At 27.9% G+C, this 19790-nt stretch overlaps 2 protein-coding genes across 3 annotated transcripts; both read left to right on the forward strand.

Moving 5' to 3' along the window:
* The first annotated feature begins 224 nt into the window (after positions 1-224).
* muskelin (muskelin 1) lies at positions 225-8539 on the forward strand. Of its 2 annotated transcripts, XM_015515609.2 has the most exons (16): positions 226-644; positions 1089-1205; positions 1892-1961; positions 2042-2184; positions 2264-2465; positions 2530-2722; positions 2786-3033; positions 3097-3210; positions 3279-3445; positions 3520-3709; positions 3788-3982; positions 4067-4146; positions 6372-6483; positions 6583-6722; positions 6787-6889; positions 7161-8539. In XM_015515609.2, the coding sequence occupies exons 3-16, from the start codon at positions 1941-1943 to the stop codon at positions 7323-7325; spliced, it is 2073 nt and encodes a 690-aa protein (XP_015371095.2). In that variant the 5' UTR covers positions 226-644; positions 1089-1205; positions 1892-1940; the 3' UTR covers positions 7326-8539. The 2 variants fall into 2 exon arrangements, with proteins under 2 accessions (XP_015371094.2, XP_015371095.2); XM_015515608.2 differs by lacking the exon at positions 1089-1205 and having other exon boundaries at positions 225-644.
* An 8461-nt stretch (positions 8540-17000) lies between these two features.
* Positions 17001-18591, forward strand: LOC149058085 (uncharacterized). The gene is made up of 5 exons (XM_089218312.1): positions 17001-17014; positions 17130-17483; positions 17572-17723; positions 17793-18053; positions 18143-18591. The coding sequence occupies exons 1-5, from the start codon at positions 17001-17003 to the stop codon at positions 18589-18591; spliced, it is 1230 nt and encodes a 409-aa protein (XP_089074438.1).
* Positions 18592-19790: the final 1199 nt, after the last annotated feature.

Below are 19790 nucleotides of genomic sequence, written 5' to 3' on the forward strand. Positions count from 1 at the left end.
ACGACTGTACCTACGGACGCCAGACCACGGAAAATAATATTTAATATAGTAATATAGATAACATCAATTAAACACCTACCACTTTCATTTCTTTTCTAGGCCTATTATATTCGTAATTCTATTTTGTAATACTATTTGTACCACAAATTCTATATTATTGTAAATTTTAAAATATGAACTTAGTAGATTGTCGTCAAAAACTCAAAATGAAAATATACGATAACGAATAACGATGATCCTTTATCATAAAAAACGATAAGATAACATTTTAATCAATTTTATTTATTGTTTTCGGAAATTACGACGGAATCGGGAATACCATTTTAGACACTCGGCTGTCTATTATTAATGTATAATAAATATGAAACGATGTCGTAATATTATATTATGAAAGAATAATTGTGGGCATAACGGTCGTCTACATAGTCTACACGTCTCAAATTGACAAACTCTCAAATCTCGTTTAGTGTTCCCGGGTAGAAACAGTTAGCAGATACCTATATTGCGAATTTGTCTAATCCGCTATCCGCCGCCATCGTTTGTGTTCAAAAAATGGGCGAACCTTCTACCAGTTCCGATTTATGCAAGAAACTATCGTATTCAATTCATTCTTATTCGAGTTTCTTGCCAACTTATGTACCAGAGTAAGGACAGCTTACTTAATTACACTTATTCTTTATTATTAATCTAAAATTATCCAATCACTTATTTCTAATGTTATCGTTTTTCACTACAAATCTGTTTGTGCACTCATCAGAAAATGGTCATTTCGAAATTTGTTTCAACTAGGAAACACAACTATATTTTCAATGAATTCAACACAATTTAAATAAACATTGTAGAGTAGTGTACCTGATGATTGTATATGAATTACAAAAAGTAATTGACTGAAAATTAATACATTTTAGTATAATTGTTAACTGTTTTAAATCCAGAAAAACTAATTAAATCAATTAATTGTTGAGTTATTCAAAAATATTTTTCACGGTTTAATTATTTTTTATGAATTTACTTCTAAATTACTGTATTTTTATGTACAAATTATTAATATTATAATTATTTTCAAACTATGTCAAGATTTTTTATAGTAGGTTCAATAAAAAGTTAGATACACCATAATGTTTCATAATGGACCTTACAGCTACATAGCCAACATTTAATTAGCCTTAAATATGTCTGTGTGTATAGTAGAAATAATTTAATAGGTAAATTATAAATTACTATATAATTAGTAAAATTTTAAATTAGTCATTTAAAATATGATATTCTAGAAAATATTTTTTTCTTTATCAGGTATCTGATAAAACAAGAAAAAAAATCTCTAAAAAACATATAATTTAGTTTTTTTAATATTTATTTATTAATTATTGTTAGTTAAGGTTATTATTTTACTTAAATCAAAGATTTGATAGTATTACTGTAATTATTGCATTGTAATACATGTTACAACCTTAAAAAATTAATATTCTTGGTACTGATCCAACAATTTTACCTTGTTTAACCTTACGGCAATAAAGTTTGTATAAAGTTGACAATGCTGGTATAGTGTCTTATAATCTTAATATATTGAAAATTCCATTAAACAAACTTCCGATTGATTCAATTTTCTGTATAACAATACATTTTTGAGAACAACCAAAGTAGATCCACATTTATTTAAATCTGTTTAACAAAATTCTGTGTAATATTATTTTTTTTCGTTTTACCCATGTGACTGTAATAAAGAAGTTTCTCTGTATTATAAATCTAGTTTGGCTGGATAAACCAGTATATTTTTAGCAGAATCTAGTATTAATTTTAATAAAAAAAACTTAAAGAATGCTATTAAATTATTAATCTAATTTTATTAGTTTATATTCAATTAAAATTGTATGTTTTTATATGTTTACAGAAACATTTTACATGATAATCAGGAAGATCAAAGTTCTAGATGGTCTTCAATGTCCAATAGTCCACCTCAAGTACAATTAATATTACTTACCATATATGTTTTAGGTATATTTTGTGATTTTACATAATTTAATTATTTATTTAATTTCAGTATTTAATCTTGAAACTACAAAATACTTCCATTGTAAAGAACATAAAATTTGGAAAATATGAACGACCACATGTATGCAATTTAAAAAGATTCAAAGTTTACGGAGGACTAGGAGAAGATACAAAAATTGAATTGCTCTATAGGTATTAACAATTATTTAATTTCTTAATATTATATATTTGTATCATATACCTTGAATATTTTCTTATTGTTTTTGTTTAGTGGCCTCAACAATAACAGTGACTTAGAAACATTTAATTTACGTCATACTCTTGATAATAGTTCAATGATACCTGTAAGATATATTAAATTAGAACCCCTTGAATCCTGGGGTTCAAATTTTAATTATAGTCTTTGGTATGTTGAGTTGCATGGCATCGATGATCCTCATATTATATCCAATGAAATCACTAGATTTTATCAAGTATGATTTAAAACTATTAAATAGTTTGTTATTAAATTGTTATGAAATATGTTGTTATTATTAGCTTCGAGAAGAAACATTAATTCGCCTGTGTCTCAAACATTTTCGTCAAAATCATTATGACCAAGCTGCCAATGTTCTCTTACAGAGTTCTAATATAACATTAGAACATCCTTTTTTATCACAACTATATGATACAATAGTTACACAGGGAAATTATGAGATGGCTGAAATTTCAATGGATCAAGCTATTAATGGTTAATTTTTTTATCCCTCTAGTATTTAAAATTTTAAACATTTATTATAATTTTTTTTTTTAGATGGTTTTTTAGAAGATTTTTTAAAAAGTCAAAGTTTCAAACCTATTTGGAATTTAGTTAAAGAACATAATAATCCAGGTAAAAGAAGGCCATGTATGCGTGGAGGTCATCAAATGTGTATTGATTCAGCTGATGGAATGATATATTTGCTTGGTGGATGGGACGGACATAAGGATTTGTCCGATTTATGGTGCTTTACTATTGCCACTGGTATATGGCGTTGTATTTCAATCAATGTTGAAGAACAAGTAAATTTTTTTTAGAGAATTTTGTGTTAAATTATTGAACCAATACATTTTACTTTTACATAGGGTGGGCCAAGTCCACGGTCATGTCATAAGATATGTATTGACATGGAACGAAAGCAAATTTTTGTTTTAGGAAGATTTTATGAAGTTCAATCATTTATTGGTGATTATCCTCAGGTATTATTGCAATTTTATAATTGATATCTGAAATTTATTGTTTTATTAAAATTTTCTTTTGTTTTAAGAGTGATTTTTATGTCTATGACATCGAACAAAGTCAATGGACTCTAATATGCGCTGATACAAATATGATGGGTGGACCCAAATTATTGTTTGACCACCAAATGGTTATGGATTCTTTATCATCGACTATTTATGTATTTGGTGGTAGGGTGGTAGCATCTTCTACTAGGTTTGAAAAAACTATAAAAGTTAACAATAACATTTTAAAGAAAAAAATGTTAATGTTAATTTTATTTATTCTAGATGCAGTACTGACGAAACTCATAAAAACAATCCAGATTTTTCTGGTTTTTATAAATATCACGTTCCAACCAATACATGGACATGTATTCTACCAGACACATTCCACGAAATCAAAGTTCAAGATGGACTCGTAACATATAACCCACAAACAGTTGCATCACGTGGAGGACATTCTATATTATTACATTCAGTTTGTTTTTTTTTTATGATTTTATAAATTATGATAACTAAGCATGGACTAGTACTAATAAGTATGGTTTTTCATCAGAAAATGAGACGGATATATATATTTGGTGGTCAACGGCAAAGATGGGCACAAAAATGTCCGGAATTCTTATGGTATGACATTGAAACAGGAGTAACACAATCAATGCCAATGCCATCAACTGTTGATAAGCCTCCTATGGGGTATACACAACGCGCTACAATTGACACAGATTATGATGAAATATATGTTTTATCTGTAAGTATAATTATTTCTCAATAATTTTTTTCTTATACTATGTTATCTTATTGTAATACCATTTTAATTATTTAATGTCTGAAGAGTTTAAGTAAAGACAAGGATCGCAGAGAGGATAAAGTTCAAAATGCATTCTGGGTGTATTTTATCAAACAAAATAAATGGTAAATTTTATAATATATTTTTATTTAATTATATAGTGTAATAATTAAAAAACTTTAATAATCTATACTCTTATCAGCGGAGCTTGGAATTTAATGCACTAAAAATGCAATGAAATATGTGCTTATTTATAACATATTGTGCTCAAGAAAATTTTAAATATGGTATATGCAGTAAAATATATTGAAATATTCTATGCTATTTTCAAGTAAAGAAACACGGGTGGCGGCTGACTTGTGCAGAGTAACATGGCAGGTATATAGATAGTTGAATAAAGGACAACAAACGACTGATACCGACTATAGGTTCTTAGGCTGAACTGAGCATTTACAGCCAAGTCTATTGCTTTCATAGTTCTGAAATTTGATACATTAGTATATAGATTCTAATAAATATAAGTACCAAGCCAAATATTATTTAATATCATGTACATTAAATTTTTGCTTGATATCTATATATTTTATTTACAATGTCTATATAGTATAAAATAAAAAAATTATAAAGAATTTTTACTTAATATGAGTGTAAAAAATAGTTATGAAACCTTATCAATACTAAATATATATCTTACTCCATCAATACTTGTATATAGTGGCATAACTAGCAGCAAATGTTTGGGGTAGCTTCACTTTCTCTAATAAGCACAATGGGTAGGTACCACTTACGTATAACTTCCTCCTATATAATTCTATAAATAATTATTATATTATAGTTTTATGACACAAAAATTCACTAATATCATTTTTTTATTCCTGATAACTGTTTAAAGATAAATAAAAAATAAATACACACTAATGCGGATTTTTTTATTAAATTATATAAATATTTTTGAAGTAGTAAAATGATACCATTGCGCAACCTTAAAAATGTTTGGGGTCACAACCACTATCCCATAGTCACGCTACTACTTGTATATATAATTGAATAAATTTATGTTGAATAAGTTTTTGAATAAATAAATTATAGAAACTATGAACCCTGGTAATCTGTAAGGCTCAGATTAATATGTAAATAAAAATCACTAGCTATTAATATATTTATGTATATTTTTTATTTTTTATCATCATTGCTAAAGCTTTAAAATTTGATGCCTTGAAAATATAATTACTACAAAAATATTGGGTATACCAAGTATTTATATTTAATATACATTTTGATTGAAATGTATTATTTTAATTATTTAGTATGATAATTTTATGATACTAAATTTTATTTTTTTATGTTCTGGTATTAGATACCAATTTTATTTTAAAATAAAATTTAAATACATATGTTTTTACAAAATTAAGTTTATTTAAATTATTTTATCATATATGCATATAACTCTAGGCTCTACATATTTTGTGTTAAAAATATTTATTCATATATTTTACTTTATATAGTTTTGTTCAGTGGCGGCGTGATAGGGTGTTTCATGAGGCAATTGCCTTACGACCAATTAGGTGGTGGTGCCTCCTGGAATGGATATTAAAAAACACATAATATGGTCAAGTGGTCAACTAATACTATTTATACTAATTATATAATAATTTGTATCTCACGGTTACTGGAAATTCACTATGTGTAGTGTGTACAATAACGTGGTATTGTGGTAACAGTGTAACACAAAACCGGAAACACTATAAAGTTGTATTGTTATTATTCATTAATATATTATAAAATATAAGTTATGAAGCACTGACATAAGTAACTTTATTATATTTCTGATACTAACATGATCAAGTAAATTATTGTTGTAGAATTGTGAATTGCTGGTATGGGGGCAAAGCCCCCGCGGATCTGTGTGATAATATTTAGGTGGTGGTGGTCGAGCATCTATACGTCTAACTTCATGAAATAAAATAGTTTACGCCGCTACTGGTTTTGTTTATTGTTTTTTATTACATATTTTATAATTTTTTTATCTTACTTCTAGGTAATTTAATTCTAGAATTGAAAAATAAAATTATTATAAGTTACATTATATAAATTTAATGCTGTTTGCATGGAAATTAATTTAATTGGTCACTAAATCATATTAAAGATACCATTTGCTCACTATTGAATTATTAAATGATTAGTGACTAATCATGCAACCAGGCATTCATCATATTGAACTCTGTTAATATTTTACATTATTGACCACCATATGGTTGGACAAAAAAAAAACATACTTATCTATAGGAGCATTTAAAATTAATATAACAGTGACTAAGATAATAAAATGTAATTTTTGTAAATTTTATAGGATCTGTATCTATCGAAATCACAATTCTGATGAACAATATTGGAATAGAATGCAACACTTAGAACCATGTCCTCGTTTTGCATATCAGCTAGTATATGATCAAAAGAATAAGGTTGATACTTTACTATTAATACTTAACTGATTTTCCAAGTATTCTATAATCTAGGTCATATTGAATCGATAATAATTATGTTTTTATATTATACTTAAGACACACTATTTATTTGGTGGTAATCCTGGAAGACCTGATGCTCAAAATCTAAGATTAGATGATTTTTGGGAACTCAAAGTTTATAGATGTACTAACACAGAGCTCAGAAGCCAATGCAAACTGTTAATTCGGAAATTCAAGTAAGTTTTAAATTTGTTTATATCTACTGTAAATATCTTATAATATTATTATTATACTGTTTAGATTTCATGAAATCAAAAAAAAAGATAAAGTAGCCGCTATGCAATTTTTACAAACATCTGTATCAGAACTGATAGATCATTCCGACATGCAGCAAACTCGAGAAGTAAGTCAAATATGCCATGAAACAAATCATCAAAAATTAAATGCATTTAATTAATGATTATTTCTGTTTTATCCAATTTTATAAATCATACATTTGTTCATTTTATCCATTGATTGAAATACTAAAATTACATAGTTTAGTAATCAATAATCAAAAAATAATAAATATTTTTATTTTGAATAAACTTGCTAAACTTATCCCAAGTAAAGTCGAATACTTTTTATGTTGGAATATAAACCATTTAAACTCCTACTAAACAAATGAAAAATAGTTTCAGGGAACTGCAGCTCTATTGTTTAAAGATGATAACCAAACCGGTGATTTCAGTGAACAAATACACAAGTGGCGTTGTAGTTTATTTGACAAATTATGTGATTTTTTTCCTAATTCAATGGTACAGCCTAAGGAAAGTTTAGCTGATTTAATTCCCTTATAACTAGACTATATTCAACATTTTTGTTTTAATTTTACTTGTTTTGATTATTATATTATTAGTTCCTTCATTCTCGCATTATTTTTCTAATTTAAGTTTGTAAAAAGTATTGTTTTAATCGAAAATACGACTTATTTTCATCATAATTGGTTCCATTATTATTATTTGACATTAAATTTAAAAATGAATGCTAATGAGTTTTTCAAAAATGAACTTGACATTAAAATATTGTTAATTAGGTACCAAACTAATTGGTAATTTTTTAATCTTTTAAACAATTACGAGCAATAATAAAACCAAGTAATATTATTTAACTTGTATAATACTCTTTGAAACTTAATGAAATTATTCACAAGGTTTCCTTTGCTAACCTTTTCTGTTTCATAATAGTTTGTTAATTTAGACTTGTAAAATTGTGAATGGTTTTTTTTCATTCTACTTGTCTTCTAGTCATTATTTGTATAACACCATCTGTGTGTTACAAATTGGGTTAATTTAATTTTAAGAGTTATTTATTTGATTTAATCCTTGAAATTATTAACTGTTAATTATTGTATGATAATAATATGTGAATTCCAATTAATAATTTTAAATTGTAGTCTTAGTTTAAAACATGTTCATTTGTTTAATGTTTTTAATTTAATTTAATTTTTACTATATTAAAATGTATACCAAAATATTATGTATCAAGTCTTACTAGCTTTATTAATGACATTTTTGTTTAATTATATGATCTCTAAATACTGATTCTTACCATTGAAAAATAAATCTATTTATTATTTGCATATAGTTTATAATGTTATGTTAATTTACTTATATTTTTTTTTAAATAAACCAATTTGATTTTATACTTTTAAACTTAATTTGCAATTTGTATCATAAAAAAATAACTACAGAGATGATTATGCACTGCCTGCAATAAAGGTTTGGCGTTAGTGCATAACCGTGTGATTATGTACAAATTATAATACACTTATAATGCCTATATATTAAAATAATATTGTTTATACGAGTTTATTAAATAATCTGAGTTAAGAGACAACATTTCTTAACAAATTTTCATGTATAGAGTGATACACAATCTCAACCCAAAGGTTTAGTGCTATACTTAAAAAATTCTTTGTAATTTTATTTTGAAGAATATTTAAGGACCATATATTTTCAACAACTAAATTTAGTCATATAATTGAATAAGACTTATACTATTTACTTACTAATTCAGCATTTTTTTTTTTATGGAATGAAAACAACATCTCTTCTATTGTTATGCACCTGAATTTTTTGAAAACGTTTATTCGTTTAAATTATGATTTGAACGAGAAATATGAATTATTTAATATATAATAATCCTCTATAAAATTATCAACAAACGTGTATTCATGGAATGCAGAGAAAAAAATTAAGCTCCTGGAAGATAGGTAGGTACTACAGAAAAAGTGATATTTACTAAACATACTACTAACCTGAGCAAATTAATTCAAGTAATACCTAATTACATTATAACCGCTATTAATTATTAGTAGAGGTCGAATTTATATTCTCTTAAAATCCTTAAAATATGATGTTTTTATGTCGCATAAATTAGGCAATATATTCTTTTAATATTCTTTTAAAATACCAGATATATGATGTTTTATGTCCTTAAATATGCAAAATATTCTTTTAATATTAAAAAAAATTCAGTTTAAATTTATTTTAGCTAACGAAATAACCTACGTGCTATCGCAATCGATATGGAATACCTGGAGATTAATTTTTATTAAAATCCAGAAATTACTTATTTATAAACAGAATTATTTAGTGAACATTATACCTATCAAAGTGCTGATATACGTGAAATATATTCATTAATAAATAACCCATAAAATATGCTTTTTTATGCAGAATAAATTTTTTCCTATGAGTTCTGTGTTTCATGAAACGTAAAATTTTCTCACTCCCACTTAACTGCATAGACTAGAAATAAATATGTAAAATCATAAAAATCCGACCTCTAATTATTACTAATAATTTATTACTTCTAAATCCAGCTACCAAGAGTTAAAAATTAAAAAATCTAATTTCAATAAAAGAAGAAAGGTAGTGAACATTTATTTTTCAGGATATTTTATGATTAATTTGTAAAAATATTGGTAATTCATTTTTCTATTAATAATAACAAGGTGGGCTGAACTCATTTTTATTTAAAACATGTTTATAATTCATAATACATTTGGAATATTACAATACAATATGTACATATATTATCGTTATTAACTTATGAATCAATGAATCAAGTTACCGACCTTAGACATCGCTCCTTAGACTGGTGTTAATAGGTTAAAAAATAAAAATTATCCATATATTTTGAAAATTGCATTGTGCCTGAAAGGCTGGAAAATAACAATATATGTGAAATATTTAATGCAACAGTTTCAATTAAATACGAAAAAATAACAAAAGCCGTTTGAACTGAAATCAGTAAGAAAATATCGGTGATTCAGTTGATTCACAATTCCGTATATTATACCTCTTATAGGATTCCGCACATAACTAATTTGCGACGTTGCCGATTGTATTATGAAAATTATTTTAAATATAAAAATGTTTGATATTAATATTACATATAAGTCATATTATAACATTATTTTGGTTTTCCCCCTACAATACTAGTTTATCTGAATACTTAATACATCCCCCCCCCCATCATATTTTTGGTATAGAACTAAATCCGAGCTCCTCTTGGCTCTTAATAAATAACAATTAATTTTAAAACATTTTTCTAATATATTGAAGTAATTATTTGCATTAGGTCTGGGCCCCAGTAGCATGGTCCATGGTTCCTTCTGACTTTCCTTCCCCTTTAAATGTATTACATAGGTATGGTAGTTAGAAAAAAAAGCCAAGAAAAAAAATCCACGGAAAAAATTCAAATTACAATAATTAAATATTTAACAATTAAAATTAAAGTATTAAATTAGGTATTATTTAAAAATTGTTTACACATTGGTCATATTGTACCTATACATACATATTTATTATAAAATATATTATAAATATAATTAATTATACAATTTTTAAATAATACCTAATTTAATACTTTAATTTTTATTGTTATATATTTAATTATTGTAGGTAATTATTATGATGTCATGATATGAGTTCAAATCGAAAAATAATTATAAATTTCTATTGTACCTAAATATTGATTATTTTCTATGTTTTATGATTAATTTAATTAAATATGAGTAGGTATAGTAGATACTACAAAAAATATCAAATATTGTATATAATAAGTCAAAAATGTATTGTTCTATTCCCCGACTGGTTATTGATATTACTTTTTTTTTTTGGGGGGGGGGGAGGATTCAGCTTAAAAGCCATAATCACATTCCTAAATTCGGCTCTACAGGTTTGAATATTCAATTTCGTAAAAAATCAACTTTACTCGGTCATAAAAAATTAATGTGTCTTAATTAATTTTTATTCCACTTGAGAAGCTATTTGACATCGAAAAAACCACTAAAAATGAAATAAAAATGCCCATAAAAGACCTGAAACATTTTAAAAATTACTGTAGAGTTGGCCGTGGCAAACCTTTTTTAGGTCAAGAGTACAATTTTTCCAATAACGGTTTTGAAAAATTTTACGTGCTCAAAGTCGTAATTACTAAATAGGTAGGTAACACATAATTTATTTATCACATAATTAATATGGTATTTAAATATCTTATAGTATAGTAACATAATACATTTTACATAGGAATATTATAATTTTTAAAATGTATAGAGGTAATTTGGTTTTTTGAATTTCTTATAACCAAAACTTTAGAAATTACATATTTTTTTATAATTTAAATTTTTTTCGTGACATTGAAATTTGACCAACGTGCGTAGGTTCGTTACCCTTGAATTATAGATATACAGTGGCGCTGAAGTGTTTAAAAAATACTATGACATCGTACATTCAGAGGCCCTTCTGGGGCCTGCCCCCCCTAATTTTTTCACAACCTAACCACAACCAGGCCACAGTACCTCTTGGGGGGCCCCCCAGCTATAAGATCTACTATGACATATCACATATGTCATTGATAAATTAGGTGATCGGCGCCACTGTAGATACATATTTATATCTTGAATAAATATTTAGAAAATTTTCATGCATATCAATATACGGTTCATTTTTAATACAATTTTATTAGTTAGAAAATGTATGATTCATATATTTTCGCTTAGAATCTAAAAACGAATAATAAATGTGACGAATTCGCGCATACACATAAATATCCAATATAAAATAACGATCGGTACTCCAGCACTGCTTCCACTTGCTTAATATCCTACGTTGTTTTAATGATTTAAAAGGTATACTATTAATTATTATGACAATGCTAATGCCTGTAGGTAATAACATATTATTATACATGTACGTCGGATTCGTCGTTTAGAAAATTACATTTCTTTTATTAGGCGTAGTGTCAGAGCATATTTTAAGTAATTTTCACTGGGTGGCACTTCAATAAAATTGTCTACCAGAGGAACATAGAAAGAAAATCAACTCTTCTATCTCAACAATTTTGATATAGGTTTATTAACTGTACTCTACTGAAAAATACATCTACAAGTTGTATATAGGTTTATTTATTGAGAATTTGAGATATTATTATTATATCAAAATAACCGATTTTTCAATAATAAAACTTTGATAAAATAAGTAAAACAGAGTACATAATGAGTAATACATTTCTATCAGTATCTGTATTTAAAAAAATACGTGTTAAAATTTAAAATTATATGCTTGAATCTATGGAAAAAAATTGTTGTATAAATTCTTGATTCTGGTATAGCTCTGGGTCAGGTAGTTTCCTTCTTCTCTCTTTAGATTCCAGAAACTTAGCATTTTAATGACAGCTATATTATAATAGTATACACTAGGTATACAGTCAACAAACAGGATAAGATCATTACTATTTATTAATACTAAAATTCGTCCAATATGGGCTTTTATAACAAATTACGGACCGATTGGAAAATATTTCTCGAAGGGCCGAGACTATCCAATCCGGCCCTGGACGAGTATAAGTATTTGATATTTCAATCACAGAACAATGCTATAAAATATGAATACTTCTAAACAATTGTATAAAAGTAGTAAAAAATTTATCTATTACAGTGTATGGTCGCCTCGCCTGTCTTTCATCAAGAGTACAGGACGAAAATTCAAAATATGTAGAAAATTAGAAATGTTGTAATATAGCACCTTATTCCCACCCAACCTTCAATTTACGGTGACGATCGATATGACTTCCGAAGAAATTGATAGCATCGTTAAAATTACGTGTACTATTTTCGTATTACATCAGTACAACTATATCTATTCGTATAATTTATATTATCAATAGGTATATAATATAAACAATAATTCCGACAAAATAGTTGTGAGCATGTGGCATGTTCTACATTCAATAAAATATTATTATTGTTTATTATACATATAGTATGGGTCATGGGATAAACTATACAAGAGTCGAAAGCTTAAAATAGTTTTATGTTCTTTATACATAATAATTGACATTGGTACCTATCGGTCGTTATGAGAATGTATTAGTAGTGTGGCAGTGTGGCACGATCACCCACCACTGGGTAGCATTAAAATATCACTGGGGGGGGGGGCACTAGTGCCCCGTACTTTGTAAGTTAAAATATGCTATGCGTAGTGAAGTAGTTTACTGAAATATCCTTACAGCAGATTTCGCTGTACATGCTTCATGCATACATCCTCTCTCCTCAATGACCTCAAAATTTGATATTTCAACATGTGTTATATAATCATATATTAGGTACCTAGGTACATCACATCATAAGCCTATATAATATATACAATATATATTAATTTAACTATATCAAATAAGTCGATTAATTATTTGTTATTAACAGGTTTGTCGATTGTTTTAGGGCATCGCGGGGTTCCGAAAAAGGTACCGGTGGCATTTCGTCGAAACGCGTTAACGGACGACGATACGTCACCACGCGAGCGTGGAACGGAATTATATAGCCATTTAAGATGGGTGGGATTTAAATTTTTCGCATGCGGGGTTCACAGATTGGCCATTTCCTCATCCTGCTGGCTCGCGTAGGATATAATATTATACGTGTGCATGTTGATATAATAATAACGGTAATATTATATTATACTCGTTCACGGCAACTGCCATGGTCCACAAGTCTAGCGCGCCGGGCCCTCTCTTCAAAAGTTTCGTATAAATATGACACGAATAATATATATATATATGTATACATAGAGAGAGAGAGAGAGAGAGCGACGATAAAACTCGCGCGCAAAGGATATGCTATGTCACACACCTATAATACCCGGTCGGTCTAGTTTAAACAGAATCTATTTAAATAGCGGTCCATCATATTATCGTGATCCGAATATGTGACACAATGATTCTCACGTGTTGTCAAAACTCCATCGCTATATGTAGATACAACCGCTGAAAATCGTTTAGGCACGAAAATATTATGACATCACACGTAATTTCACATGCGAATATCTTCTGAACGTATTTATTTTAGTTCTAGAAAGGAAATTGCCGTTTAATAAATTTAAATTCAACGGAAACTTATAATATAGGTAATGCCGACGGCACACTTACAACTTACATATTGTACTCATCTGTGTAACTAAAGAATACGGAAATTTCATATGTAAAAATATAGTTATCTATATCCAATACTCTGCAGCATAAGAATCTACATATAGGTAATACATAAAAATATATATCTCACTCAAAATCGAAAGTCACGAGATTTACGAGCGACTTGGTGACCATAGGTGTGTAAGTATAATACCTATTAAAATATAGTAAAATACTTAAGTAATTTGGAAAGTAAAATACATATCACAAGGAATGTCTTCAATCAATATGCCTACACACCACAGTACCACACCCAATATCTATTTGGTCATGTATTCAAGAAATAAAAACTCCATTGACCATTTGCAACAGTATTTTTTATTATGTTATTTTAGATTCTGAGTGGAGAATGTATCGATTTTATAATGATGCGTGTTTGTGTATTTACACAATAAGTAAGGTACCTAGTCGAAATAATGCTTCGATTATCAACTTCATTATTTTTTTCGAGAGAAAGTGAATCTAGTTGGTGCACTCGAGGAGTCAAAATTTAAAGTTCCTTGTAGTTTCTATAAGTGCCTAGAAAAAAGAAAAAAATAAAGAAAGAGAGTAAAATATCCGACAAAATCGATTTTGGTTTTAGGTGTCTAAAAAAATATATCCGTAGATACCTACACGAAATTTGCACAAAATGTTTATATTAGCATTAACGAATACCACAAAATATTCAAAACATTTTTATTCATGTTGAACTATTTTATAGGCATGAGAAATTTTTGATTTTTATTAGTTTTTATAAAAAGTAATATCAGTAAAAATCTTTCACTTAATCAAAAATTTTAAAATATGATACAAAGTTCCTCACATAGTTATTGTAAGTGAAAATTAGAAAAAAAATTTAAGCGATAATTCACAATTATTTTTAATGAGTGTCTGAAGTTCGAATCTTGACAAAATCCGTGAAAATCTCAAAAATTTGCAAATTATTTTGACTTCTTTCTATTTCTATACATCTAACATTTGCAAATTGAATACAATAGATTCTTCTTAAGTTCGTCTCCTTTTATAAAAATTATACATGAGAATCAAGTTAAATTTTTATGATCGTAACATATATAGGATGTTCATGACTAATTCCTCGTGAATCTGTATCATCTTATTTTATTGTAATTTAAAAACAAATAACCATATAGAGACATGAAACACATTACAAACTATTGTCTTATAATTTTCTACACTTAATAATATTTTCAAAACATTATCATGAATGTTATCATAAATTTGATTCGTTTCGAGCTGTACACTGATATTTTAAAATTTTAAACTTTTTAGTTTGATGTTCTGTAAAAGTCAATAAAATTGTATTCGATCGGTCAAACCACATAAAATTCAATTTAAATTTTCTCATAGAAAACAATAATTTCTAAAGAGCGTTTGAAGTTAGGATTCAGATAAAATTCATTAAAACATACTAAACATGTTTTGAGCTGTTTTTCATTGAAAATTCAATAAAATTTAAAAGTGTGTTCAATAGTTGAATCCGGGTGGTAATAACGTAGTGTATAAATAAAGAACATTTGTTTTCATATGTTGCATACTTAATTTTTGATAGGTCTAAATTTGGTAATAGTCTAGTCCTAAATCTATGAAAATAAAAAAAGCATATTAAATTAGCATATATAAGCTACAAAATAAGATTACATTCTACATAATATATTATAAGTATTAAAAACAGCAAATTGTAGATACTATTATATCCAATTAGATGGCTGATAGGAAAATAGGTCCATATAATATGATGATGTATGTGCTACATGCCTACATATAACATAGACAATTAAGATAAGTGAACTCTCTAAACTAGTCTTTTCTCGTCTGCGACCACCGTAGATGATGATGAATCTGGATGAATAGTATTGTGGTCTACAGTACGTGTGTATATAAATAATACTTGCATAGTTCGATAAGTATAAACAAATAAAACAAAAACGGGTGGAAGGTTCATGAGTCTTGAGTAATTACTAATTATTATTCTATTAGCTATATTAGCTTATATTGATTTGTATGTTAACAATTAAATAATTTAATTCCTCATAAAAATATAATTCTCAAAGTATACAAATACATAATAAGAAAAAAAGAGGGACCTAATTCATTTGATTTTTATGTGATATTAATTTGTACAATGAGTACAATTGTAACCTAACCTTAAAATATAAAACGGAAAAGGGAGAGCAATTTTGCTTATTTAATATATATTTAATACAATAAATTATTATTTAATAAGATCCTGAGCGGAGTGATAAATTCATTTATTTAACAATGATATGTGCCTTTTTTCATGCTTGCCAATTTGATACGATTTTATTCTTCAACATATTTTTTGTTAGGAAAGTGAATCTAGTTGGTGCTTAAAAGAATAGGGAAAAACAAAAACAAGGATTAAAAATAATTTTTACACATTAGCAGTTTTTGACAAAATTTATTTTGTTTTTTTGGAGTACTTAACTCATAAACGAATAACCGTATAAATAATTTGAATCTTAACTAAATGTTTTAAAATCATTTTCCATACATGATACATATTTTCACATTATTTTGAACCTCTCTTTGAGCTATTTTGTAGTCATGAGAAAATGTTTTCCCTTATTAATAAAAAAATTCACATCTTACGACCGATGTACCTACCTATATTACAAATTCTACAAGAGTATGAAATATTAAAAAGTATACATTATATTATTGATCTTTAACCTTTGTCTACTCGACATAATACTAAAATGATATCGCAACTGAACCTTTTGCAGATTAACAAACCATTCCTAGTTCAATATAGGTGTTCTTTAAGCGTAGGGAATGTGGCGCCCATCGCCCACCAGGTTCCATAAAGCAAACCAGTGATATGAATGAATTATGGAATAAAGTCAAAAACACTGTAGAAGCAGTAGGAACAGGAGTAATACGAACAAAAAGAAATGTATCAAATGCTTGGTTCAATAATATATGTCAGGAAGCACTACAAAGAAGAAAAGTTGCTTGCGAAGGATACGAACAATGATATGAAGATAACGAGGTTTATCACACAACGAAATAAATAAATAAGATTTTAAGATGTGAGAAAATAAACACTTATTGCTGAACAAGAATATATATAAGACTATTAAGAATTTATGTTGGGATTTCAAAAGAAACGAACGTTTTATTAGAGATTGTAGTGGATCTTTGGTCACTACAGATGAAGATATAGCTAAGGAATGGGATAAATACTTTAACGAGCTACTGAGCTACGAGTTCACATTTGACCTAGGAAATATAAACGACCAAGAATGCCTAGAGCCAATCCTAGAAGAAATAGACTTACAAATAAAGAATCTGAAAAACAATAAGGCTCCAGGTGAAGATGGTCTCCAGGCTGAATTGCTTAAAAAAGGAGGAGAAGACGTGATACAATGGATCTGGCAAGTAATTAAAAAAGTGTGGATAACGGAAGAATTTCCAGAAAATTGGAAAACGTCCCTAATCTACCCAATACACAAAAAAAGGTGACAATCAAGATCGCAATAATTATAGGGGGGTTGCTCTATTGAATGTGACATACAAAGTTTTCTCAAATTGTATTATTCTAACAAGAATAAAGGAAAAAGTAGAACAAACAATTGGTGAGTATCAAGGGGGTTTCAGACAGCGGCGGACCAAATATTTATTATTAGACAACTTTACCAAAATACACGGGAATTCGATAAGGAGGTACACACTCGTTGATTTAAAAAAAGCATATGACAGTATCCATTGGGAAAGTCACATAAATATTTTAAAATAGTTCGATTTCCCCCAGAAGTTGATCAATTTAGTCTCAATCAGCATCAAGGAAACCGTAGTCAAAATAAAAGTCGGAAATATGAAGTCGGATCCTGTTACAGTAAGATCCGGACTTAAAAAAGGTGATTCCATCTCACCTATTCTCTTCAACCTGGTTTTGAAAAAAGTAATAAGAGAGATGAAGATTAAAAGCCACAAAGAAATAAAACTCCAGAACTCAGCTATTCCCTTATTGGTATATGCCAATGATATAGTGCTGATGCACGAATCTCAAGATGGAGTAAAACGGCTCTGTGAAAGACTCAATGACGCAGCCTAGAAAGTAGATATGCGAGAATCTAAGTGGGAAATAAGACTTATTATAGTTTGGCGGAACTATTAGATTCTAGATCATTGTCAAGAAAGATAAAGAGACGTTTGTACAACAGCCTAATACGACCAGTGATTTTGTACGGATCGGAAACATGGGCACTAAGAAAATCAGATGAAAATAAGTTCTTAATTCTAGAAAGGAAAATATTACGGAAAATCTTTGGTTCAATAAAATACGAAATCACGGGAGAGTGGAGAAGAAGGAAAAATAGAGAACAACGAGAAATTTTTAATGAAAATAACATAGCAGAGACGATCAAGAAAAGAAGGTTTCGATGGGTAGGACATGCAATGCGGAGCCAGATTTCTCTATTAAGGAAGATACTGGAACAGAATCCAGTAGGGAAAAGGCCCTTGGGAAGACCAAAGTTGAGACGGGAAGATATAGTTAAGAAGGATATAGAAGACTTAAGAGGCGGAGCAAATTGGAAGAATTTGGCGATGGATAGAGATGGCTAAGGAATTGGTTGTGAGACGGGATGATCCTGGCGGTCGTTTAACCCAGAAGAAAAAAAAGTTCAATGTCATAAACCCATAACGTCTGGTCTTTAAGTTTTAAATACCTAATATTAAAGTTCTAAAAAAAAACAATTGCCAATGAATCGTTTCGCACGGGCACGGTGCACTGCAGTATCATATAGGTATTTGTTGGAAATTTATGTTATTTTGTTTTAGTACTTTATAGATGACAATCATTGTATTTTTGATATTTTCATTAAAATGTTTCACTGATGACGACGACTGAACATTTGATGTAGGTAGGAACTTATACTCCATACAATACGTCAATACATATTATGGTATTGGTGGGTATTGCTATATATATTTTATTTTTACTTAATATATTACTATTAGAATTTTAACAAACATCATCCTGAAAGTTGTACCTGCTATGTAGGTATACTGATTTATTTTAATTTCGTTTAAATTTTGTTTCTTTTGCCTGTATTCAGGCATGTCAGTTTCATAAGTATCCAAAATCTGCATTAACTGAAAAAGCTTTGACAGGAAAAAATAAAATAATAATTTATTTCTTATACCTATATATGCTATAATCAATTTATTATCGTATATGATCGTCGTTTACGTATAAATAAAAATCCTAATCTTGATAGTTAATATTAAAGATCCTGTAACCAGTATTATGGCAGTATTAATTTATTATGCATTTTCACTATAATTATACACTATTATATTAATTGTACGACTTCACTCAGGAAAAAATGAACAAATATAAAATAAGGCGTTATGTTAGTATTGTAGCTCGGTTTATTTGTACTTCAGTTTAGCTTTTGATGGAAGAGAGGATAATAAGGTTCAAACACTTTTCATACAACCTATCCTGAACTTTTTAAAAATTCTCTGAAATATTCGTATAAATCTGCCTATATATAGACCACACACATAGAATAAAATCTATATTATATATTTATAAATGTGTGTAATTATAGTGTAATCGAATGTGTTCTACTTCTAACTGCAGATAGATCAAAAGAGACTTGCAATTTTCGAGGTTCCTTCATATTATAATGTTGTAAAATTGCCCTTGGAAAGTGTTATCCAAAATTTATGTCTTAAAATTTAAAGAAATGTTCACACAATAAGGATCTTGAGGTTTACGATAGAATTTTTTTTTAAATTTATATGTGATTGTCATT

This window comes from Diuraphis noxia, unplaced genomic scaffold, assembly GCF_037042655.1.
Source record: "Diuraphis noxia isolate RWA-SAM2 unplaced genomic scaffold, SU_Dnox_SAM2 contig0002, whole genome shotgun sequence".
In the NCBI taxonomy this organism is placed as follows: domain Eukaryota; kingdom Metazoa; phylum Arthropoda; class Insecta; order Hemiptera; family Aphididae; genus Diuraphis; species Diuraphis noxia.